Source organism: Neopsephotus bourkii, unplaced genomic scaffold (genome assembly GCF_033783945.1).
Source record: "Neopsephotus bourkii isolate Nb327-2 ecotype Australia unplaced genomic scaffold, CSIRO-AGI_Nbou_v1 NB_214, whole genome shotgun sequence".
NCBI lineage: Eukaryota > Metazoa > Chordata > Aves > Psittaciformes > Psittacidae > Neopsephotus > Neopsephotus bourkii.
The window spans coordinates 17,846-43,808 of record NW_026900726.1 but is presented as its reverse complement, the minus strand read 5'-3'; the positions used below and the strand labels follow the sequence as shown (position 1 = coordinate 43,808).

General features: G+C 48.5%; 1 protein-coding gene across 1 annotated transcript; it reads right to left on the bottom strand.

Annotated features, from left to right (window-relative positions):
* Positions 1-9,302: 9,302 nt before the first annotated feature.
* On the bottom strand, positions 9,303-24,921 carry LOC133207448 (immunoglobulin superfamily member 2-like). The gene is given in 9 exon segments (XM_061344369.1): positions 9,303-10,628; positions 12,079-12,450; positions 12,452-12,577; positions 13,310-13,435; positions 16,549-16,697; positions 16,863-17,281; positions 22,417-22,819; positions 24,460-24,780; positions 24,783-24,921. Coding segments are annotated over 9 exon segments (2,343 nt in total). The 3' UTR covers positions 9,303-10,340.
* Between the last annotated feature and the right edge of the window lie 1,042 nt (positions 24,922-25,963).

Here is a 25,963-nt window from a genome sequence, read left to right as displayed (position 1 = left end):
GTTACAAGTTGTACCAGGAGAAATTTTACCTTTATATAAGAAATAATTATTTTTTTACAGTGAGAACAACCAGTCACTGGCACAACATCCCCAGGGATGCGGTGGAATCCCTGTCGCTGGAGGTTTTCAAAATGTGATGGAACAGGGTGCCAAATAATCTCACCTAGGCTTTTCCCCCATGAAGGTTGGACCAGATGATCTTTTGAGGTTCCTTACAGCCTGGGCTGTTCTTTGCTTCTATGAGACCTGCCCTGTCTCCAGATCCCAGCCTCCCTCCAGGTCTTTGCAGCCCCCCCTCAGGGCATTTCTGTACTACCCAGTGACACTGCCTCCAGCCATCCTTGCCAGGGCTCCCTCCCTGGGTGATCCATGACTGTGCCATTTCCAGACAGCATGTGCTGCCCTTGACAGCGAAGCATTGTCTCTGCTTGCAGACATATTGTTGCTTCTTTTCTTCCACAGAAGGATATATTCCCTTGCTGGTCTTCCCATTTCCTAATGAAAAAGCACAGAATAAAATGAGAGACAAGCCTGCCACTTTGCCAACCCTAATCAGAAGAGTAAAGGGAGTGGGAGAAGCTGTATTCACGAATGTATCTGAAGGCTGTTGGATATCACTCCCACGAAACCATTCAGTTGGTGGATCCAGACTCCTCTGTCATTTATCCCAATACGTTTCATTGTGCTGCATAGCAGTCACCCTCCACCATGAGATTACAGAACTCTTACACCCACAGCAGTACACAGATCACCAGTCTTAACCCTGTCCCAAATAAATCATGCCTAATTATGTATTGTAGAGGAACAGGCAACATACTGCCCACAAAGTGCCAAGGAAGTGCTTTAGAAAAAGTGCTGCAAAACAGACAACATGGAAACATAGATCCCAGCTACAGGGCAGCACCCCGCACTGAAGAGATGGTGCTGGTGGTTACCCAAAGGTTTCAGCATACATGTGTGTATGTATCTCTACTACCCATGCTGACCTGCCCAAATTCATAAGTAGCTCCCCTATAGCTCAGCAAGGAATGATTCTGCTCTGGAGCTTCTAATCTCCATCACATCAACAGGGACCAGACCTGGGGATGCTGTTCTAGTTCCTTCATCCAATTCCATGTCATCTGCAAATGATCCAAACCTGGCCTGATCCAAACCCTGAACCAACTGCCTTGACAGTTTAGAACAAGTTTTCAGTCCTAATCCATTACTAAATGTTGGAAAGTTCTGAGTGCCTTACAAGCCTGGTAATGAAGCAAGTGCAATAGGCAGAGAAATACAAATCCCATTTCTTTGCCAAAAGTGAATCCAATTTTGTAGAGAAACTGAATATTCAATACCAGGCGTCCTGTCATCACTCAGCTCCAGTCTGCTCTTTTCCTTTACTAACAGGATTTTCCCAGCACTACTTACCTCATCAGCCTTTCATTGCTACTAAACCAGGATTCCCAGACAATCTGTCCCAGTGCCTCAAAACAACTTTCTGTCTACCACTATCAGGTCTGTAACACCCATATGTCCTGCAACTGCCTCTGCTAACAGCAGTCTTAATCTTCCTTAACACCCGTTATCAGAGTAACAGTCTGAGGCAGGAATAGATGCTAAATTTCAGATCATTAGCAGAAAACAGAACCAATTATGATAAAAATTGACAAGAGATCTCACACTGGATTAAAAATAGATTAGTTTTGTTCATTCTCATGACTTCAGTTTGACATGCAAACAGCAGGCTTTGCAATCTCAGACGGGAAGTGTGCCTGGCTAGGGGGCTGGCAGTGGGGATGTACCCACCTGGCTCTTGCCTGCAGCATGCAGGAAGTTGTGTACAGCACCATGGCTTGTTCCTTGGGCCTGGGATGCCTCCCGAGGGGGACCTGGGTGAAGACAAGCTGGGGAATCGGCAGGGTTATCTCCTGTGCTGGGTGATCATCACTGCTGGGCCTGTGGGATCAGAGGAGGCAGCAAAAGTGTGACAAAAACTGCTCTTCCCATTCAAACCTGTTCAAACACTTCATACACTGAGAAGCTCATGGGCCTTCTGCGGGGTTTGAAAGCATCCGAGGAGAAAGACTGTTCATCAGGCACCTGCAGTTCCCCTTTTGGTCTTACTGGAGGAGTATGATATCCTTTGACAGCATCCTTTTCTCACACCTTGAAAAGCTCAGACTGGAAAACCACCACCAAAAGAGAGACATAATTGCTGCAATTGTTAGTGTGTGCTTTTGATGGTGACAGCATGACAGGCACTGACAAAACAAGAAGTCTGTCACAAAGCAGGGAGGAGAGAAGGATGCAAAGCAAGGCAAGCACTCAGGAGTCTCAGGGATCGTGTCTTCCATCTGCCTGTCAGAGAAAAGTTTGGTGAAGAATAGTTTGCGGCTGTAAGGGACAACCAAAGTCCTGAAGTGCTAGAGGACAGTTTTGGCTTCTGCTGCCCCTCTGCTGGGCTTCAGCACCAGTTTCACATCAGTGACTGTCACCATCCCAGTGGGTGCAAGATGGGGAGATTGTTCATACGGACTCAACAGCAAGCAATAGCTTCCATGTTGAACATTACAATAAGGATTTTTTACATGCCTTAAGAGTTTATTTTGGCTGGGACAGGCCCAGGGGCTCAGGGGAGGGAACAAGAAAACTAAACACAATTTCCATGAGGATTATTTGTTCTTCAACATCTGAAGAGAGTCCCAAAGCATTATTGTCAGTAGGCTTAAATTCATTATTTGGGTGTCTATAGTGCTGCTGGGAAATGCTTGAGGAGGTCTACAAATAAACACCTCCTCAAATAAACTGAAAGCCAACGTGAAATAAAGAGGGAATAAGAACATGGAAAGTCTGTGCGAAGAGTAGTTGCAGCTTGGCTACACAAAAGCTTCATCCATTCCAAGTATAGCAAATGGGAATGAAACTGAGTCAGACCTTATTTGTCCTATTAATTTGGCTGAGCAAAGTCATAAACAGTGGGAAGTCAAAGATACACAAACCAACCTTAAATAGCTTAGACTAAAACCAATCATTTACCAGCACACAGTCACAATAAAAGCAATTAGCGTGCAAGGTATTAAGAAACTATCCTATCTTCAAAATGTCTATGGGTCACAAACAAAGGTGCACAAAAGATAGATTAGGAAGAAATTTCAACTTCATATGCGATCAGTTCTTGAGTTAATTATCTGATAATCACCGTGGCATTCATTTACAGAATAAATACCCCATGTAAATTTAAATCTTCCTGTAAATAGGAAAAGAGTTAATTAAGAAAACTGTAAAGCACCCAGCAATGAAAACACTGCTGACTCCACTCCGCATTAGCTGGAAGAGTCTGCTGGAACTTGGTTCTGAAATCTCAGATCAAAGCACTGGGGTCTGTACTTTAAGCAGCAAAACAGCACATGCATAAAAAAATTCCCTGCAAGTTTGTCAGTGGCAAGGAAGCACAGGAAAGCCCAGATCCCAGTTCAACACAGCTTATCCTTATTTTTACCTCCATCAAATAAAGCTCATAAGCCTCCATGGAAATCACATGCTTCCATGCTGAGCTGAATAGGGATAAGCAAAGAACACGATTAAATATTTTGTAGAATTAGATCCACAATCTTCATTTTGTACTGCAGCAACTCATTTTCAGAAAAATCTGTTTCTATGGAAACTTTGGGTCCAGCAGAGAGATTTTCCCCTTTGATTCTCACTTTTAGAGTCAGTCTTTCCTCCTGTCTCCTTCTCTAGAGAGTTTCTAAAAAAGCAGATTTCTGATTTCTTTGCCTGTTTCATCACAGACCGCTGTGTCTAAGTTCCATTATTTCTTAAGCAGAGAAAATTCTGAACTACACTACTGTGATGGTGTGAAGTCCTTGAATGGAAAATGCTGTAGAAAAGGAAAGGATAATCTAAAAACTTCTTGCTTAGTAGCCAATAGATTAACATGATGTACTCTACTGAAAAAGAGGATTCTAATGCTTTTAGAAGCATTTCAGGTGGAGGAGTGTGTGCAGAGAGCACCCTGTTAGGGGGTATAAAGGAAGAGAAAATGTGAAAATTTGAGTGGGTATGTGGTTTGTTGTTTTTTTGTGGGGTTTTTTTTTGTTTTTATTTACAGAGTAAACATGAATAAAAGAAGTAATCCACATGGCCAGACTATCTACCTCCTCACCTTGCCTAAGCAATGGCCAAAAGCACAGGGTTAAAGACAGAAGCAGAGCAATCGCAGATGATACTTCCCCAAACTCCACAAATTACTAGCTCAAGTACTAATAGGATGTCTACTTCATGGTTAGTAATGCTCAGATTCCCTCCTTTATTGTTTCCTCCTGAAAGAAAACAAAACTATAGCACAACATCCCATAACAAGTTGCTTTCCAACTTAACTTCATGTGGTGTGAGAACCCTGCTCCTTTTCATTTGTTTTGTTTTGAGGCTCCTACCATTGAGCTTCTGTGTCCCACAGCAAAATGGTGCAATCTATTTTGATCTGCATTTCCTGATAACCCACAGCTTCTTGTTTGCTGTCTTGGCTGCTTTGAACATCATGCAGATGTTACATACACCTGGCAATTCTCACATCTCACTTCCTTCTGAACAATAATGGTCAGCTCAGAGCCCATCATTTTAAATGTGAAGCTGAGACCGATGTTTTGAATGTTGTTTCACTTTACAGTCACCTAGAGATGACAATGTTAGCTGCTCTTTCTTCACCCAATCAGTCAGTCTTATAACACCCCTGGGTATTTTGTCAGAGCCAGCCCTTGTTCCTAATGCCTCGACTAAATTAATACTATCTTTCTTTGCTGAGTAGTCATCCTCTTTTCCAGACCATTTGTGTTCATTGAGCAGCATAGGTCTCCTCACCGATGACTTCCCTCTTCTGTCAGAACTACTTACCTTCTTTGTAAAGTATTTTTAACAAATAGTTTATCTATGAAAAGCCCTGCCAGTTTTATCCCACTGTTACTTGGTTTCCATAAGACCCTTTGATGATGGACATTGTGGAGGCTCTTTTGGCTCCACACAGACTACATTCATCTGATTTTTCTCACCCAGACACACACACTGACTCCTTCAAAGAATCTAATAAGTTTACGAGCCACAACTGCCCTTTTCAATAGCCAGATCATTTCTGCCTTGCTTGGTGCAGAGGCCAATCTTCCCAGCTGCCTGCAGGTCTCTCAGCCTTCCCACAGAGCTTGCAGAGCCATCCATGCCTCTGAGTATCCACACAAGATACACAACAAACTCTGACCTGATGCTAGGCCTTGTGTTAGTGAGGAATGTAATAAATATCCTGTTAGACATTCATTCTTCAAAACAGGTCAGATCTTTAGTCTTGAGAAGATGTGGCTGTCAATCATGAGTTATCAGGCTCCCAGATCACTGGCTCAATGGTCCCATTCCCAGGAGCCTCTGGGTCTGCCCCAGAACAGCCTTGTCAGTTGCGTAATAAATTTTATCTTGCTCAAGACCTATTAAATGCCCAAATGATAGCACAAAATGAGCTACTTATCCTCCTGCAGCTTTGCTTCACCTGGGGAATGCATCAAGTCAATGTTCACGCTCTGACCCCAAAGAGCAGGATGACCTTGCGTTACCTGTATAGGAATCATGCCTTAAAATATAGATGTGTAATAGTGGGGCAGTGTGTTCATAGCTTTCTCTAGGGGCTTAGCCTAGGCACAGCTTCCCAAAGATAGAAAACAGGGGACTTTGTGCCTCACTGATGGTGGTGAGAGTTACCCTGCAACCTCCCCATCCTTCTTCCCGGTCTCTTTAGACCTCCAGTAATTCCTCTCTGAATTGCCTGCCTCTCCTACCATCACCGGGCAAAAGCTTCATCCCACTTCATTAAGCCTGTAAGCCACTGGCTGGATGATATCTGACTTGCATCCGTTTGCAATTTAAAATGGGCATTTGCTTCAGATCAAAGCAGCAGCGGCAGCAGGAACAGAAATCAGCATCTCGCAGCCTCTCTTTCCTCTGTTTCATTGCCACAGTGGGTCTCCCTCATTACCAGGGAAATGAAACATCTTTACAGTTCAGGCGGCCTCTGCCTTTTATCTGTCAGCCATGGCATGAGGCGTTACTGCCACATTTAACAGCAACTGGCTATGGCCCTTCTCTTTCAAATGGGACAGTGGAGCTCTCCCCCCTATTAGCATCCCATGAGGGGGCTGCAAGGAGTTACAGCTCCTTCTGGTTTGCCATACTGCTCCCAGCATCCACCCATTCATTCTCTCATGCTTAAAATAATGATAAACCCAATGTTTTCACCCTTTCTGGGGAATTTTCACGCTTAAGTCAACAGTTGCAGAAATGAATGTTCCTCTCATTCCTACAAGGAGAGGTAACACACACAAGGCCAGAGACCAGGCTACCTCCTGCTTCCCTCCGAAGCCCACCATCTTTGCTTTCATGGTTGTCCCCAAAGAGGAGTCTGGAGAGAGCACCCATCATGAGGTCCAGGGATGCCAGAGCAGCAGCTCCCTTTCCCCTCACTTTGCCCAGCAGCCCAGGCACACTGTCTGCAGGGGGAATGAGCACAGTCAGTTAAAAGACAAATTAGCCCCTGCTTGGATTACTCTTTAAAATAAAGCTGCTGATGGAGGTGAGTAGTTTGCAATGAAAGTAGCGAGGTTGCACCCATTTGTCCCTGGAGAGCTCACTGGCACCAGCTGCAGAGGAGGGCTCAGCTCCCTGTCGGTGTCACTTATAAACACATAAAGCTCCTTAGAAACACACAGGGAAAATGAATGTAATGAATGAAAGTGAAAGCCCAGATGAGCACATGATCAAAGCTGTTACTTGTGAAATTCTGTTTCCTAACCACATTGCAGAAGCAAGTAGTGATCAGACTTCTCTTTCTGGTTTGCATTTCTAAATAGGAGATGCAAGGGAAATACCTTTTTTAAAACCTCTAAACCTGCATGACCAGAAATCTGCTGGTTAACTGGGTGAAAACGGGACAGAAGAACGTACCTCACAGATGTAGAACCCCTCATCTCTCTGCCCACCTTCTTCCCCCAGTCCACCAGACACAAAAACCTTGTACTGCAGTAGAGTCTACAGCTTTTGATGTGATGATCATATGGCAGCAATGACACCTCCACAGACCTGCAGCAGAGTGCTGAGATGGCTGAGGGGCCAGTGTGGGCTTGGGGAACACACCAAACCCAGCCAGGTCACTCGTAAGCTGTGTGAGCCCTGTGGAGACTGGTTAGGGTCTGTCCCAGACCACCTCCCCACAACTCTGTAAGTAGCACCTTAAATAAGTCAGATTTTTAAACGGAAGGCTAGTCTTAATGAGGTTCATCCTGAGACATGTAAAGAATGGGCTGTCAAGCTGTCTGTTAGTGGCTTAATGTGGTGGCTTAATACTTGAGGAAGTGTTAGACACCAAGGACAAGAAAAGGGCAAAATTAATTTTTAAAAGGAGAAACTGAACACCTGCTTGTTTAGCCTGGAGAAGAGAAGGCTCCTTAAAGGGAGACCTTAGAGCAGCTCCAGTGCCCAAAGAGGCTGCAAGAGACCTGGAGAGGGGCTTTGGACAAGGGCCTGTAGGGAGAGGACAAGGGGAATGGCTTTAACCTGACAGAGGGGAGACTGAGATGAGCCCTTAGGCAGAAGCTGTTCCCTGTGAGAGTGCTGAAGCACTGGCACAGGGTGCCCAGAGAAGCTGTGGCTGCCCCATCCCTGGCAGTGTTCAAGGCCAGGTTGGACGGGGCTTGGAGCAATCAGCTCTAGTGGAAGGTGTGCCTGCCCGTGGCAGGGGTTAGGACTGGATGAGCTTTAAGGTCCCTTCCAACCCAAATCATTCTGTGATTCTGATTAACTGCAATCTTCACATAAATACAGGGATAAAGTACTGACAAGCGTATTATAAGAATGCAAGAAAAAAAGAAAATAACCTTCATTTTGTTTGTTTTAAAGAAGAACAGAGCATGTCAGGCCTACCTGCTCTCCATTCCAAGAAATCTGCAAGCATTGTGGGAAGGGGTAAGCTGTAGGCATCATACATTCTTGACATTAACAAGGTTTATGAAGTATTCTCCCAAGGTACTCTTATGGGCAAGATAAGAAGACAATTCAAATGAAAACGCAAAGGGACAGCACAAAATTGGTAGATTAAATATGTGCACAGATTGTCAATAGTTAATGGTCAAAAACAGTTCTTCCTTTTCCTTTGCATGCATTAACTGACCTAACTCACACTGCAACCTTCCCTTGGTGGGACAACTTGCCTGTCTCCTCACCATCCAGCTACCACCTTTCAGGAAACTTGAAAGAGTTTAATATCCTGGGAGCACCTGTTTCTCTGTCAAAACAGACTGAAAGTGGTCCGTAAGTTAAAGCCTTACTGTCTTAGTCCTGTACTAAGACAAACAGACAGCAGGAATTTTGCAAACTGGTGCACAAAGCTGTTCAACAGACCCATGCAAATGATGCTTCCACTAGATGGGAAGAGTCAACAGCCCTAACACACAGCAGAAACAACTTGCTAGACAGCAAGTCTGCAGGAGAGGAGCCTGCTGACTGCGAGCCAAGCACAAACAGTGCCACACTGTCACACACACACAGAAAACCAAACATCCCACTGGGATGTGTAAATGGATGTAACCCATTAGGCTAGGGGGAACCTCTGTGGAGAGCCCCATGTGCAGCTCTGAGAACTCACACTGCAGGAGAGACAGCCAGGGTCAAGGCAGCAAAGGGAAAAGCTGCACAAGGTCCAGAAAACATAACCTACAGGGAAAGGCTGAGCAAGCGGGTGGCTGAACAGGGAAACAAGCGCAGTCATCTTCAAACTTAGGCCAAAAGTGCTTTTTTCAAGAAGAGGGAGACTGAAACACCTCCCAGTTCCCTGTGAGAGGGCAGGCAGCTTTTCTAAGTGTAAGGAAAGTGAAGAATATGAGCAAATCATCTAGAAAGGAGTGGTATCTCTTAACAACCTTCCCCCTGGTCAGAGGAAGCAGGTACATAAACATCTGCCATGATTTCCGTATGGCGACTTTCGTTTGAGGACAGTGCATCGAGTGTCGCCCTGATGCCTGACTTTACAGCTTGCTGTGACCACACAGAATGGTGTGGGTAGAATCACAGAATGGTTTGGGTTGGAAAGGGCCTTAAGATCATCCAGTTCCATGGCAGATCATCTCCATGGGCAGTGACACCTCACGCTAAACCATGTCACCCAAGGTTTTGTCCAACGTGGTTTTGAACACTGCCAGGGCTGGAGCATTCACCAATTCTTCGGTCAACCTGTTCCAGTGCCTCACCACCCTCACAGTAAAGAACTTCTTCCTTGTATCTAACCTGAACTTCCCACTTTGCACAACTAGGGGTTGACTATCCCTTGACTTACAGGGACTGGATTGAAATCTTTTTTCCTCGAATGCATCAGCCAGCCTTCCGGAGGCAGAATGCCTCAACCTTGAAAAGGTGAGCCTGAGCCGGATGCTGGAGCACAGAGGAGCTACCCCACAAACACATGACTTTTTTATTACATGGTACAGCAAGGAGGCACCTAATACCAGGTCCCAGCTTCCTGACCCACAGATAGTCCAGGCATGAGAGGCTGGACTTCTCCTACAGCAGACCTACCAAATGAAGGAGCTGGGAAGTCTTTTTACACTCATCTTCAAGATGTCTTTGTGTCCAATTCTTCCTTCTGGGATCCAAGAATTCACACGAGTCCTGTATTGGGTCTACAAGATTCATTTTTTGTGGGTGGTTGTGGTACTCCTGCTATGGACTTTCTTCAGGCCCATCCAGCCTTGCTCAGTCCTCAGGTTCCTCTTACAGGTTTTGTGAAGAAGACCATTTCTTTTCAGAGAAGATGCTCTTTGGGCACAGGCACTCTCAGAAAGAGGGGACAGCAGTGTCTGAGCAAAACGATGAGCAAAAAAAAGTGTCCTCAGCAAAAGGTGGGCAAAGGCAAGCGTAATGCCTTAAACTGGGACACCAATATTCCATTTCTAGTTCTGCCGCTAGTTTCTAGCCACAGAGTTTTTGTCAAGTCACCTAAAATAAGTAGCAATTAGATACGTTTGTGTCACAGTGCAAAAAGAACTGTTTTTCCCCTTATACTTGTCAAGGAATAACACCACTTCCATCCACAGTGGGAGACACATACTGCAAGGACCTCAAATACCGCACAATGAACAGAGTCTGAAAAGGGTGGGTACCTAACCTAGGAGAGAGGAATACTTGTTATGAAAACCCTATATGCTCAGTAATCCAAAGCTGCTTCATTCCACTGAAAGAAAATATAAAATCTCATTGCAAAAGCTACTACATAATGATAACAATCCCCTCTGCAAGTACTCAGTCCCCCTCAGCTGTCCAGCTCCACTCCTTCAATTATATCTGCCACTGCAGACCCTTGTTTTATCAACCCCTCCAGCCCCTTGCAGCTCCATCAGCTGGTCTCCTGTAATGTTACCCTTCTTGCTTCTTCTGAACTTGAAGTACCAACACAACACAGCAAGGGCCAGGAGAAGGATCAGCACCAGTGGTAAGTACAGAATGAAGTTCAACACTGGTAAGGAAAAGCAGGTTCTAGACAAAATGGCTGACTCTGGAGGAAAAAAGGAAAAAGGAGTGAGGCCCCAAGACAGTTTGAGTTTCTCTCTCTGTTTTTCTATAGGTTATTCTTTTACCACTTACCCTCAATCTTCAACACCTATCAATTTTTAAGAACTCATATAGGCTACCTGATGAGAAGGGAGGAGAGAAACCATGCAATTTGCTTCAATTTCTTATTTTGGAAAGTCAGATAAAGCCCTGGTTTGTTTAGCTGAAATTACTCCTGGTTATAGGTATACTGGCACATGGTTATGTCATTGCCCCTTGGCAATTGCTCAAACATTTGAATTTGTGATCCAGAGGGGCATTTTGAGATATCACTGAAGAAACACATAGGCACACAAGAGAAAAAGAGAGAGAAAGAACAAACACCCACCTGATCTTCACATACTCACAGACTGGTTCAGGTTAGAAGGGTCTTTAAAGCTCATCCAGTTCCAATCGCTTGCCACAGGCAGGGACACCTTCCACTAGACCAGGTTGCTCCAAGCCCTGTCCAACCTGGCCTTGATGCCAGGGACGGGGCAGCCACAGCTTCTCCTGGATTCTGGGAAAACCATGAAAACCACTTGTCAAAAACACTTACACAAAAATTGGAGGAGAATTTTTCAGCAGTTACGAAGCAATTTTAGCAATGGTTACTCCACCAGTAATGGGTCACAAAAGACAGAGGGAGCTGACGAAGGAGAAAAATCTGAGTGCTAGAGGGAGCCATGATGGACAACAGCAGCAACAAAACAGGAGGGGGATGAAGCACTGTCAGTCCCTCCCTGTGCAATTAAATCCAGATTAGCCCTGCTGTAGTTGCAGACACATGTGAATAGGCTCCCTGCCTGCCTGTGTCAGTAGCAGGCACAAGGGAAGGGGCCTACAGGGTCCCCAAGCTCTTCCACGTTGGTCAGTATAGGTAACTCTTGCAGAAACTATACGCATACATAGGCACCCAGCTCTATCTTTGCACTGGTCATGCACCCAACTCACCCTAAGAGGAAAAAGGCTGTTTTTAGAGACCTCACTGGAGACGGACTTGCCAGCAAGAAATAATATTGTCCTCAAAACAGTTAAGAGTTTTGGTCCTAATGGCATGTGGTTTGTGCCCATGGTCTCACAGAGAGCACACAAGCCACAGAGCACTGCAGACACAAGTGCACTGAATGGTACCCTCTGGAACACATACCTCACAGTCAGAGCCCTCGATATCCCATATAACCACAACCTCCAACATCTACAATGCCAAGCACCTGGGTTTCAGCCCTGGCAGATCATCAGCACTGGGACTCACCGCCTCACCCACCAGGCCCATAGCACATGTCCCTCAAAGGGCTCCCCTTCCTGGCTCCTAACACAACTCTGGTGATATCCCCAGCACTGACCCCTTCTGCAATCCCTTAGCAAGCCCTCCTGGCCCCACGGCACCTTTGCCATTGCAGCCAGCATCACCAGCAGAGAGCTGCCATTCCCCCAGCATGGCTAAAGGGGAACCAATGTGGAATGCGGAGCCCCTTGCACCCAGGCAGCATTACCCATAGGGATGGTGGTCATGAGCTGCATGTACTTTGAGCACACCAAGATTTGCAGAACACAGTCCTTCCCCTCACCCTGTTGCTGCCACTCCTGTACCCAGCAGTGGTACAGCCCAGCATCACCCCCCTCCACGCTGTGCAGTGTCAAGTTGAAGTCACTGGCAGCAGGGTGGCAGAGGTACAGTGTCCCTGCCAGGCTCTCCTTGGGGTACTGAACAGAGCCATTGCAATGGAGGGTGAGCAGGGTCCTGATGCGGCTGCTCTTATTGCCCCTAAACCAGGTGGCCGAGAGGCGGGTGGCGAGCAGGCGGGCACCCTGCAACAGGCAGCGCAGCGTCACCTCTTCTCCCTCCCTCCTTCGCTGAGATGATGCGGCTGGTTTTCTCCAGCTGCACCTCCTCCCCTGGAGTAGGATGTGAGCAGAAAGTTATGTTGAGTTGCCATATAAATGTGTCTGTCTGTGCCTGCAGGCTGATGGAAATCTTCTAGTGCAAAGTGTGGGGAATTGGTATGGCAAGAGCCTCTGCAGAACACCCACAGACCCTTTGCTCCATGGGGTGTTCCCCCCTCCCCCAACATCATCTCTGCCCCTATTCATAACCCTCTGCTGTAGTAATTCCCACCTACTCCAAATATGTGATAGGGCATCCTTTAGACAAAATGCTATTTAGGAAGCTGGAATTCTCTGATCCACTTTATTTAGGATTGCAACCCAGTGAGGCTGAGAGAGGGAAGAACTGAGGCAGGGACACCCAGTGTGCACCCCAGCAGTGCAGTGCTGAAGAAGGGAGCAGCTGAGTCTTCAGCCTTGTTCCCCACAGCAACGTGCTGCAGGGTAAGGAAAACTGAATGTCTTGCTTCAAGATGCTCAGGAGTACCAGAAAAGGGCTTCTTCTCTATTCAGAGCACTGACAACCAACAAAGCACACCACATGCTGGAGGAAAAAGAAAATCCCATGATTCACTCTGTTATGAAGCATTAGACAGCACCTGTCAGTGGCAAAAATGGCTTGTCTGGTTTGGGAGGATGTAGTAAATCCTCCTAATTCTCTATTTACCTTCAAGAGGCACTGATGCCTCCTCCATCCCCAGGTTTCAGATCCAGCGCAGGAGCCACTGCTTCTCCCTAAGCCCTGCCAGCTTTGGGGAGGCCCCATAATAAACTTTTCCAGCCTTCTCCAGCAGCACTTATACAAGGGTAACCCTCTGCTGCTCACCTGGGAGCTTGAACTCCAGTGTGGTCCTTCCTGATGCTTCCTCTGGGAGTTTTCACTCAATGGCTGTGTCAGCACCACCAGCAATTTCCGCAGAGTGATCTTCTGTAACCACCCAAAGCTTGCTTTCTAAAATGGAGAAACAAAATCATCATGCTGGCTACAGCTGCCCATACAAAGATGCTGGAGAGGAAGGCTGGCCTGAGAGGCCTACTGAAAGAGAAGGGAGAAAGAGAGTGCTAAGAGGACAAAGACCCAGTAAGGGACGCTGTAACTGGGTGTGTGGGAGGAGTGAAAGAGCAAATCCACACACCCTTATTTGAACTGTGGCAAGGAATCACTTGGGTGCTGCTGGACAGGGAAGCAGCAGAGGAGCCTGGGGGACCAAGGGGCTTGAACACGGGGATGGAGGCAGTGACCATGTTGGAGCTTAGACACGAAGCCTCTGTCTGAAGCAAACATGTCCATCTACCACTACTTCTATTAGCAGGCTCACACGTAAGTGACAAAACCAGCACGTCCCTTTGGAGGCTGTGAATAAGTGTCTTAGTTCAGAGAGACTACAGAGCCTGGGTGGGTTTCACTAAGTCGCCATCTCGGGTCTTTGCTGTGGTTACTAACCCAAACCCACACAACACAGTCCTGAACATCCGTTGTGATTACACCCAGCAATTATTCAATTTAGCAGTGAACACATCAGGAGAGGAGACCTGTGGTGCTGCCCGCAGCTCTGCCCCCCTGGCAGGGTACACAGCTGCTCCTGGTTTGAGACGCCCTTCCAGCTGCACACCACCTCTTGCTGACACCTTTCCTACTTCTCCAGCAACAGAAAGGCTGTGAACCAGTCTCTTCAAAGGGCCTCCAACTACCTGTGCTTCCCCTCAGCTGAGATACCACCTCTGTCAGATGAGGCCAGCAGTCAGGGGAAGAAGCACACACAGTACCCGTGGTAAACAGAAATGACTTGGCATGGAGACACCATTAGGATTTTAAGTGAACATAGGCTGAGTTTCCATTCTTACTTTTTCCTTTCATACCAGCTGAGCAGCAGGATGCCCTGTGCCGTGAAGGACAGGGGCAGGCAAGCTCTCTTAAGCTCACTCCCTGGGTGCCAGTTCAAGTACACACACTGAGATGTCCCTGCAGAGCGTCTCAGCCCCTGCCTTCAGCCACAGGCTCAGCAGGGTGCTCTTCTCTACAGCACTTCCCCAGGGGATGTGATGGCAGCAGGTTATGGAGAGGCACCATGGACCAGGAGGGAGCTGTGGCTTCTCCTACAGGGACTGGTGGGGAAGGGAGACACCATAGAATAAAGTCCACTCATGTCCCCTTTCTTCAAGCATTTCTTCTCAAAACTCATGCAATCAACTTCAGAGACCATCAGTCTCTCTCTTGAGACTAGTCAATGCAAAATATCCCAACTGATGACTCCTGACACCCCTCCATCTCAAGTCTGCTAACAAAACCTCCCTGCTCACGTCCACTTATGCTGCTCATTTCTCTTTGCCCCCTATTGCTCTTCCTCCCTCTTTTCTCCACACTGCATAGACACTTTTTAACCAAAAGGTTGACAGTTTCCTCCACAATGGGACTTGCACAAGCCCCACTACCTGCTTACTATTTCACCTCAACAGCAACATCCACTGGGAGGTCTAGGAGATTGCCACTCCCAAGGGATCAGCAAAGTGCTGCCCTGCATTTCACAGTGCACATGTGCTGCTCTGAAGAAACACGTAAGGGCAAAAAGCAGAAAAGATGGGAAAGCAATCACCATAATTAGCAAGCTATGCAAATTCAATCAGATCAACACACATCGTGATCAAGGAGGCTTGAGTGCACTTATGAACCAGATGCAAGTTGGCAACTTCTGACTTCAGCACTTAAAAGCATACCCAGCCCACAGCCAGCTCTAAGGAAGCACAAACCACCAGACAGGGACACCGGGCATGGTCCTGGGCAGCCTGATCTAGGTGGCCTTGCTTGAACAGGGGCCTTGGAGCAGATGACCTCCAGCTGTCCCTGCCAACCTCAGCCACGGTGTTTCTGTGACAGGTGAGCTGATCACACTGGGAAAAACAAGAGATTTGGCTCTTAACTTGAGCTGCTCAGTACAGAGGAATATAACACAGCAACCTGCTGATGACCAGGAGCTTTATTCAGGGACACAAAAGGGAGGGCTGACACTATGGTTTGAGTATGGCCCGTCCTGACACCCACAGGGGCAGAAAATAGTTGAGAAGCAAAAGCTTCAAAACTCAGAGAGAAGCCACAGGAACTGCTGTGGTAAGCACTTGACTTTGATGAGGAAAATTGCTGTTATGTTCTCAGAGATCACCTGAAGAGGAAGCAGAGTACTTGCCATGAAGCTAGCTTTGTTTCACTTCCATCTCTCCTCTCGCTACCACTAAAGATCAATTACCAAAAAGGGCAAAGCAGCTGCCTCCATGTTCCTTTGGGACAGAAAGACATGCTTTCCCTTTCAGTTTAATTAACTGAGAGTCTCTCACTGCTGGAGCTGGGGGAAGAGACTGTGGACAGGAATGCGCCTCATCCCATTGCTCCTAGAGCCGGCCTCCTTCCCAGAATTATTTCTCTCCCTTCCTAAGTTTCCTTTGCTCGCTCACGCTGCCTGAAACAGCACTAGAGCCAGCAGCCACCTCCCACTGTGCATTGTGCCCTCCCAGTTACCAACGTCTTTAACAGCATTGCAGCTGCAATACCTTTGGAGCCAAATGTAGTATGTCTGCTGCTACTGTCTCCTCTGTGCAGATGTTCTACAATTACATCTGGCTATCTTTAGTGCCATTTAACAACTAACATGCACTCACAGCCACTCTCTGTTGTCACCCCCAGCCTCAGTACACCCCACAGACCCCCTGGCCCTGGGTGGCTGTAGCTCAGATGTAACACAGAGTGTCCCAGCATCCAGCTCTGCAGGGGCGAGGAAAGAGCAGCAGTGGAGCAGGAGGAAGAGCACCATGGAAACAAACCTGAAAAGGGAAGGAAACGTTACCAGCTTATGATACAGCAAATCCATGAGTTGAAAAAAAACCCAACAAAAAACAAACAAACAAAAAAACAAACCAAAACTCCACAGAAAACACAATTTCAGTTCACTGGGTTGCAATTCTGAAAATCCAAGGATTAGAGGAAGAAGCACTTAACACATGAAAAAAAGAGCAAGAACTCTCCTTTGCTGGCAGAACAGACAAGAGGGGAATAAAACCCACACATATTCTCACATCCGCCTCCACAGGCTTAGAGGCTTTGGCCGGGACACGTCCTCCAGTTCCTCCAGCAGCCCCATCCATGAGCAGAGCGAGCTGACACCATGCAGCAGGGAGCAGGCGCAGGGAGGGTGGGCTGGAGGGCCTCTTATACTTGGCATAATCTGCAAATAAATAGGCATTGTCACTCCCCGACACCAAATTCGCCGCAACGAGTGTTGTCAGGAGCTGTGAGTGCTGAAGGAGAAACAGGACAGGCAGCACCGTCTTGTGCAGCCCTGGGAGGTGACCCTGCTAGGGACACCCCAGCCATCACTGGTCCTGGTTGCCCCGATCATGTTTGATAGATTTAAAATTGCAGAAGAGGAGACCTCTGCTGAAGAAGCACCCAAGGCACTGCTTACCTGGCAGCACCACCTTTATCCCCACAGGACTGTACCTGGTGGGGGCTGCTGGTGGCCCCAACAGCAGGGTGCTCTTCCTCCAGACCTCCACTTCACACAGGTACAACCCGTTGTTGGCATGCACAGTGCTGTGGATGGGCAGCCTGAAGATGTCAGCCTTCGTCAACAGAGCTTTTCCCTGGAAGTGTGGCTGCACAGTCCCACAGCCCATGGTGCTGTGGTCCAGCTCCTGGTAGCGGCCACCAGACAGGCTGGGCTGGAAGAACCACCTCACAGACACTGGCACCTCCTTAAGGGTATAGTTTGTGCTCACTAGGCAGATGAGTTCAAAACTCTGCCCATATCTGACAGGGACAGCATGGCATGCAGACCAAGGCCTACTCAGGAAGAGAGCCTTTGGCACCAGGACAGAAATCCTGCCCCATGCCACCTCCCTTCCTATGCAGGACATCCCCACTGCCTCAGCCACCTCAGCCCCATGGCAGCAAGCACTCCTCTGCCAGTGCCACTGTCCCATGGGTTGCCCTGTGCTCTTCCAGCCCCACGCCGACCCTGCCTCTCTCCTACCTCACCTCCTGCTCTCCCACAACTCAGATAACCCTGAGTACCCTCTCTTCCAGGCTCCCCAGTCCCACCCTGCAAGAGGGAGCCAGGGATCCTCTGCTGGTGCTGCTGCCCTGTTTGGACCAACAAGTGCACTTGGACGTGCAGCCCAGCAATAAGAAAGAAAAAACACCCTAAATCAAAGCCAAAAGCTGCCCCTCCATAAAGGCACACATTCCAGCAATCCAAAGAAATGTTATGGGCATTGCATGCCAGGGAGGTAGCATGCAGGGAGGTTAGCAGCTCTGTGCACAATCAGGAGGGCAGGAGAAGCAATGCAATGCCTGTACGAGGGGTGTCTCTCTGACAAAGGCCACCATATGACACAGCAAGTGCATTTGTTGAGCTTAACTACTAGAAGTAATTATGCTGCTAGAACAGATATTTTGTATTTTAAACTAAGAGACAAGTCAGAAGGAACTCCTGAGCAAGCCACTACTGCCTTTGAGGTCTCTGCATTTTAGCTGTTCTGTCCCAGTTGTCTCTCTGAAAACATGTCACATGGAGGACTTAAGCACCCTGCTAGAAATGGGGGTAATTGAAGCATTCCAGGGCCAACTGATCAGCCCCAGGTCATCCTGCAACAGCAGCAGTGGAGCTGAGAGCACAGCAGACTTCTGTCCACCTGCTTCTCCAGCCTTGCCTCCAGCGCATCCAGCTTGAAAGCCCTGAAATAGGAGTGGCCTAACTCGCCCATGGAGCTGTCACTGCTGTCTCCCTCTCCTTTATCCAGCTCTGGCCTCGGGACCACTCTGTCACTTAACAGCCATACTGCCTGCTATCATCCTCATCCAACATGTTGGGGATCACCAGGGTGAAAGCACCAGAGCTCACTTTCTCCAGCCGGAGGCTACCCCAAATCCTGCTGTCCTGGTAGGCGTTGCCCAGGCTCAGAGTGCCATCTTGCTCCATGGTGGTCACCAGCAACCAAGGACCTGGGTGCTGTGGTGGCGGACACCCCCACTACACCAACACAGGGTTGGTGGTTCCTTGCACCTCACAAAGCATGGTCAGGGCATCTCCTGCCATGACCTGCAGCATGCTGGTGGACACGGACAGGCGCAAGAGGCTCTCTGCAAACAACAGTTACCAACTTGGAGGGGAAGCTGTTGTGCTCCTCAGAGAAAGGCAGAGATACTGCAGCATTAAATGGAGAGACTACATAAATCTCCATGTTAGAAACAGAAAGGAATGCCTTTCTTGGGACATGGATACATAAATAAATGTTTATGAAATAGTCTCAACAGGCATATCCTGATACATCAGAATTGTCATCATATAGCTATGACAAGAAAACCAAGAGTCTCCTGCACATCTCTGAGTGATTTCTTACAAGTAATCCCTCCAAAACCATGAAATCACCCTGATAGAAATGGCAACGATTCCCCTCATCTAGAAGTATCTGCTCTGCTGGGTCCATCCCATGATCCTCAAAACAGCAACAGGCATTGATCATAATTTTCCAAAGACACAAGGAGACCAAACCTCCTCAAAACTCTGTACCTATTTGCCCCAAAACACTGCAAAGAGTCTAAGCTATAGATTTACACTTCGTTGAAAGCTGCAGCATCTGTCTGCCAGAAACAAGTGCTTTTTATACTATTATCTACCAAAACCTATGGCACATTTGCGCTCTTGCTGTAAACAGCATGTGTGTTGCCCCTACCAAGATAAGGCCAGACTTGAAGTGTTCCCTAGTCAGGGATCATTGCAGGCTTTACTCAGAAGAGCAGCCACTAGGATTTACCAACCTCTCTGCCTCACTTTCACTTGGATGCTTGATGACAGAACGGTGTGGATGCTGTGGAAGTCTCCAGGAGTTTTCACTTCCGAAACAGAGCAGCAGTATGGCTCATTGTCTGTCAGCCCCACCTCCTAGATAGTGAGGACATAAACCATATTGCTTTGCTTGAATGCTTGGAGCTGCCCCAGCTTCTCTCTCTCCTCATATTCTGCCTCCAAAACCAATACCCCAGGGGGTCAGCCCTGGCCACTTCCATGCTGCTGAGGAGTCAAAGCACTTGAAAGTGCCTGCTGTTGCTCTCCTCAGCTCCCACCAAGCAATTTAGCTACAAGGCATCACCTCCAGAAAGGGAGCTTTCAGCAACAGCAATGTCCATGGAGATGTTTCTACCAGTGGGCAGTCAAAAGCAAAGAGCGCGCTAGGCAGCCCTGCTCACGCTTTTCTCCTGCCTGGCAGCACTGATGGCTCCACAGAGGGAAACGCGAGGGAATTCTCTACTGAAACAGTTTTCATAAGAAAGGTCATCAGGATGGAAAACTTTGCCCATGGAGAGACAGCTGCCAGGCACTAACCAGCAATCGCAGGTGGAGGAGGCACCACAGCCCAGTAGAGCTAAGCTCCCTTCTTTACAGCAGAGAACCCACCAAGATGGCCTTGGGCCACAGCCACCCCTGGATCAGCTCAGGCATCCTACCCCAGAGGCATCGTTTTTTTTTGGAGGGGCTGCTCTTTCTCACTTCCTGGAGCTCTTCTGTTTCATGTGACAAATATCCCTTAAGCCAGAAAGGGGAACAGAGGGGCTTTACCACTCAGTGGTGTTTTTAATTCTGCGGTCTGTGGAAAAGGTGAGTGGAGACCTGGCACTCAAGTTGCTTGTCTGAATCTGATTCTGCTGGTCCCACATGCTTCAGCCCTCACTGGCTGCTGCAGGATGTGGGCAACAGATGCTCCCCAAGATAGAGAGGTTTTGGGGTAGCTCCACAGGAAGTAGAAATATCAAGATTTGTAACAGCACATGGAAGTTGGAGGAAAGCAAGAAGAGGTGGAGATCATCTCCTAATCCCTGCCCTGTCCCCCATACTAACAAGCAGCACATGTTGAGCAAAAAGAGTAGCACCAAGGGGAGCACAAAGCCACCTTCTCCTTGGCAGACCCTCTTGGGCAGTCAGCTCCACCTGAAGTAAAGACCCAGTCTCTGGATCCTATGATACATCTCACCTTCCTCACAGGGCCTCAAAGCCTCTGCCACTAATGCCCTCTGGTTCCCAGCACTGGTTTAGCTGAGGAGTGGCTGCAGGCAGAGAACCACAGGGTGCCCCAAAACCTTGTGCCATGACCCCACACAGCAGTGGCACAGCCAAAAAGCAGGGGTAGGGCTGAGCCCCAACTCCATGGGCAGGCAGTCTGGTCCACAACACTCCATCTCCTTGGGTCACTGTAGTGGCCCCCATGTCTAACAAGGGCAAGGCTATGTGCTGTATCTTGGAGTTAAAACAGAGCAGCTCCCAGAGTGCCACTGGAAGGGCTTGAGTAATTTATTGAAAGCAGAGTACCCTGTGAATTTAAACACTGTTTCATAAACAGTTTGAAAACAGGAATCCCAGCCACTGCAGATATGTTTCACATTCCCAAATATTTGTTGGAAAGTTTATAGAAACCAATGGAGTGGTTAGCCATGGTCAGAGTGGTCACTGGCTGTGGTGGGGTGCTCAGCCCTGTAGCCTGGCCTCTCCTATGGGACCATGCTGACAGGATGGAAGGCTCATACGTCCGTTGCTATTTACCCCCCAGCAATACCAGCAGCTCTAATACAACCACCTTGTTGTCGTCTTTCCACTATCGCCTGCCTTATACCCTTAACAGCTACCACAGGGAAAATAGTAAACTCTGACAAGGTTTCTCTACTCCTAAACAATCCTGTGGCACTGGTACCCAAAGCCACACTGTTCATGATAAACCCTCTTGAACAAGGGGATGCAGGAAAGCACACTGATTGCTATTGCTCTCCAGGCAGCAGCAGACATGTAAAGTCATTGCTGCAAACTGTGTGTAATAAGAGGAATAAAGCTGTGCCAGGTTTTAGGAACCAGACTCTTGACAGTGTGAGACTGCACTTTGCTTCCCTCCCCCAGTACCTTGCCTTCCTGTGTCACAGACAGGATGCTTGGTCCTTATCTTTCTTTGACTTCCTGCTCTGCCTCACCACACTACCATGAGACATGGGTTTCCCTTCTTGCCCCAGCTCTACAGCCTCCTTCATCTTCCCTGGGGCATGGGAACAGGGTACACCACATCCCCAGGCAGGTTTTCAATGAAAGACTTGCTCCCATTTTACTGCATATGTTAAAGAGTGCCAACTAGATGCAGACTTGTCTTGGCTGCTTTAAGGGAAAACTTGCTTGTGAGAAAGGGAGGTTTTCCTTTCATCTAGGCACAGCTACAGACACAGAGATGAGGGAAGAGCAGGGAAACAACTGCAGCCAGCAAAGGGCATGTGTTCAGATGAGTGGCAGCAAACACACAGCAAACGCACTGTAACCATCCCAGGGCAGTGGGGAGAGAGGGATTTTCTTATTGGCCCCAGGAGATGCAGCACAGAGCCTGGAGTTGCCAGGAGCCATAGAGTCATAGAATAGTTTGGTTTGGAAGGGGCCTTCAAAACTCATCCAGTCCAACCCCCTGCAATGAGCAGGGACATCTTCAACTAGACGAGGTTGCCCAGAACCATGGGAAGCTGCTGGGCAGGGGGAACAGGAGCTGCCTGGCAGAGAGTGGTGTCTGGGAGGGCAGGCAGCACTTTCAAGAGGCTGGTTTCAAGCTTTCCTATTTTAATCCATCTTACACATGATAGCAAGTCTAAGTCTCCTTCTTCTAAATACTTCATACTACATTTTCCTAAAGGATAAGCCAGGAGTTAGGTGCACCTTCTTCAAAACACAGTCTGACCCACAGTTCCATTACTACCATACGTGAACTACTAGGAAGGGATACATGGATGGTCTAATAGACAGCAACACCAGTTTCTCTGAAAACTAGCAGACCAGTGACAGCATGAACAGACAAGGCTGCTGCTATAGAGCCTTAAATGCACAAAGAAATTGGAACGAACATGTAAGCTTAGAAGGACCTTACCCTGGCTCATGATCACCAGCAGTGTCCTCCCAGATATCCTTCCACATCCCATCAGGATCCTCAATCCACTCAGCTTTCTCACAGTACAGCTGCCCCTGGTCAGACAGCTCCGCTCCTTTGATGGAGAGCTTGCATGTGATGCTCCCAATATTATTCGGCCACACGTTTCCCACCAGAAACCTCTGCATGTAAGAGGGCCCTGGTTTCAAGACAAAGTCCTTGGAGAGGGTGAGGACCTCCTCAGAGCAGTGCTCTCCTGCTCCATGAAGATGGTACCAACCAACAGAGAGATGTGCGTGCTGGGCAGTGAGCTTGGCCACCTCTCAGGTGAGCTCCACTGCATCCCCTTCACTGCAGGTGAGGACCTGCAGTGCCACGGAAGCACAGAGGGTGTCTGCGATCACTGAGCATGGGGAAGAAACAGAGCTGATGGTCAGAGGGGAAATTGTCTCTGGGCCTCAACATGCAATGTGCCAGACACTACAAAACTGTGGTCAGGCCTTAATGAATCTGACAACATAGAAGAAATATCTTTTGTAGTTGATTGACAAGGCTTCCATCAGCTGATGCAAAGGTGTGCGAAGTGCTTAAAATCTCAGCAGGCAAGAAAGCACAATGAAGCTCTTTGCAGTACCCTCTTTACTCAAACAACGATCAGTATTAATTGGGCAACCCCAAAGAGATTAACATCCAGCCCCTCACAATCCCAAGTGCAGACTGGTACACCACCAGCATAAAGAGAACACAGGGATGAATACCAAGGAGAATTACTACCATAGCATCAAAGAATACCAGGTTGGAAGAAACCTGTCATGGTTTAAGCTCAGCCGTAAATCATGCAGCTGCTCTCTCACTCTCCCCCGCCTTTCCTTTCCCCACTCCCGGAGGGATGGGGAGGAGAATCGAAAAGAATGTAACTCCCACAGATTGAGATAAACAGTCCAGTAACTAAGGTATAACACAAACCACTGCTGCTACCACCAATAATAATAATGATAAGGGAAATAACAAGGGGAGAGAATACAATCGCTCACCACCCACCAACAAATACCCAGCCCGACCCTGGCAGTGACCTAGCTCTTCCGGGTAACTGCCCCCAGTTTATATAGTGGGTATGACGTGCTGTGGTATGGAATACCTCTTTGGTCAGTTTGGGTCAGGTGTGCTGTCTCAGCTTCCTCCCGGCTTCCCCTCCTCCCTGGCAGAGCATGAGGGTCAGGAAGTCCTTGGTCAGACTAAACATTTGAGCAGTAACTAAAAACATCGGTGTTATCAGCGCTGTTCCCAGGCAGAAAGTAAAAAACACAGCACTGCACCAGCTACTAAGAAGGAGAAAAAATGACTGCTACTGCTGAACCCAGGACAAAACCTCAAGGATCATATGGACCAACCTCTCAGCAAAGCATGACCTAGACGAGATGTTCCAGCACCCTGTCCAGCTGAATATTAGAAACTTTCAACACTGTGGAGTCCACCACTTCCATGGGGACATTATTCCAATGGCTGATTGTTCTTATTGTGACCATACCACCATGTAACTCTGTGGGCTCACAGGAGAGCCTTTACCTTTGCCTCTCCATCCTATTACCTTCCCCCTTCCCTGCCACTTTCCTCCAAATGTGAGTATGATGCTTGGGTCAAGTCCTACATCCTGACCCAAGAGTACATCAACAACTAATGCACTGAGCCTGAAAGCTCTTGTCTTCTTCAGTGCTTATCTGAGAAATGCTGTGGCTGAGTCAGGAGCTGAAGTTAAAAATTGGGCCATGGGACAGCAGAGGCTTTCTCTCTCTTCCCCTTGCCCTGGCTGGGAGGCAAAGGCGAGAGCAACCTGCAAGGGGACATGACAAGGAGTATGCCCAGCAGTTCGCAGCAATCCCACAGTGGGAAGAGTAATAAATTTTTTGTCCACTGATCCCATTAACCACCCCTTTTCCCAGCTGCCCCTCTGTCAGAGACAAGCACTTCTTGTGCTCTTGGAGGCAATGGAAACCTGACTGTGCCCCTGCCCAGCAGCAAGCAGGGCTCTCTTTCAGGACCCACCTGGGAGGTTTACCTTGGCGCTGTAACTCCCGAAGTACCTCTCGTCAGTGTTGGGTGTGTGGCACTCATACTCGCCGGCATCCCGGTCCTGCAGGTCGGTGATGTGCAGCAGAACGGCATCCCCCTGCACCCGCTCCACATAGATCCCGCGGCTGCGCATGCGCTGGGTGTAGATGGCATAGGGGAAGGACGGGTCGATGGTGCTGACGATCTGCACTTCCCGCTCAGGGGCCGAGGGCAGGTAGATGGACCACTGGAAGTTCTGCTCCGACGGGCCCTGGTAGCCGCTCACCTTGCACCACAGAGTGACCTGGGAACCCTAATGCAGTAGAAGGGCCCCTTCTTAACAGTCACCAGCTGCTGGCCAGCGCTCAAGTCTGCTTGCAAACAGTCAGCACATTGCAAGGGTATGTGCTGCCCAAGGGCTGCACACCCGAAACAGTAGTGGGTCTGGACGTGCATGAGACCACAACTGAAAAGAATTGCTGTGCAATCTCATTCTTTGAAGCACGAAGTCCAAGGGACATCACACCCCTTGCGACTGCAAGAACAAGTCCTGTTACAACAGACCTCTAAATTTTCCTGTCTCTACCACACTGGAAGTCAAATGACAGATCAGAGCACCACGGCCGGAAGGTTAGCAAGCCTGTTTGTGGCAGGAGAGCATCTCTTAGCCAGCAACCACGCAGAGATCACTGGAAGAAGCTTATGGAGTGTTACAATTCAGAAGGCCAAGCACTCAGGTCTTGCACAGGAGGGGGGATAAGGGAGCAGTTGCCAAAGCTGACTACTGCAAGGGAAGGAGATGCAATGCAGAAGCCAAGCGATGTGGGTAGCATAGGGAACCGGCAGGCTGGGTGCTACAGAGGTGCTCCATGAACAGAAACCAGGGAGGATGCAGGAGATGGGGCCAGCAAGAGCTCCTCTGAAGGCAGAGGGCACCAGGAGAACCCAAGGGCTCCCCTCTGTTTCTGCCTGAAGAGGCTTTGGGGAGGTGATGGCCACCCATGCACCCTCCCCTCCTGCAGAACTCCCAATGGTGACACTTTCTCTGTTTCGATGCCCAAGAGGCACACCAAGAAAAATGCCCACTGGATGTGGGCACTAAGTCAAAAACCAGCCACAGAGACCAGCTCAGGGAAGAGAGCTGGTGGCAGCACAGCCTAAGGAACCCTCAGAAACCCCCTCCCACAGGAAGGGGAGATGAAGTAGCTCCCTCCACACTCCCCACAGCCACACAACAGGGGTGCTCATGTGCCCTCACCAAAACCCTGGGAGGGTCCAAGCTATTGCTTTGCAGTGAAAGCACACTGCCGAAAGCAGACCATACCACCATAGCTCTTCCCATGACCATCGAGTCAGAGCAGTGCTGGCTGAGCCATCCACCTGCAAATGTCCCATCTGTACTGAAGGGGTGCTTTATATCCCCCCCAGCCCAGGAAAGCCACCACCACCACTAGGCAGGACACTCACCCAGGAGGAGGAGGAAGGCGGCTGGAGGCAC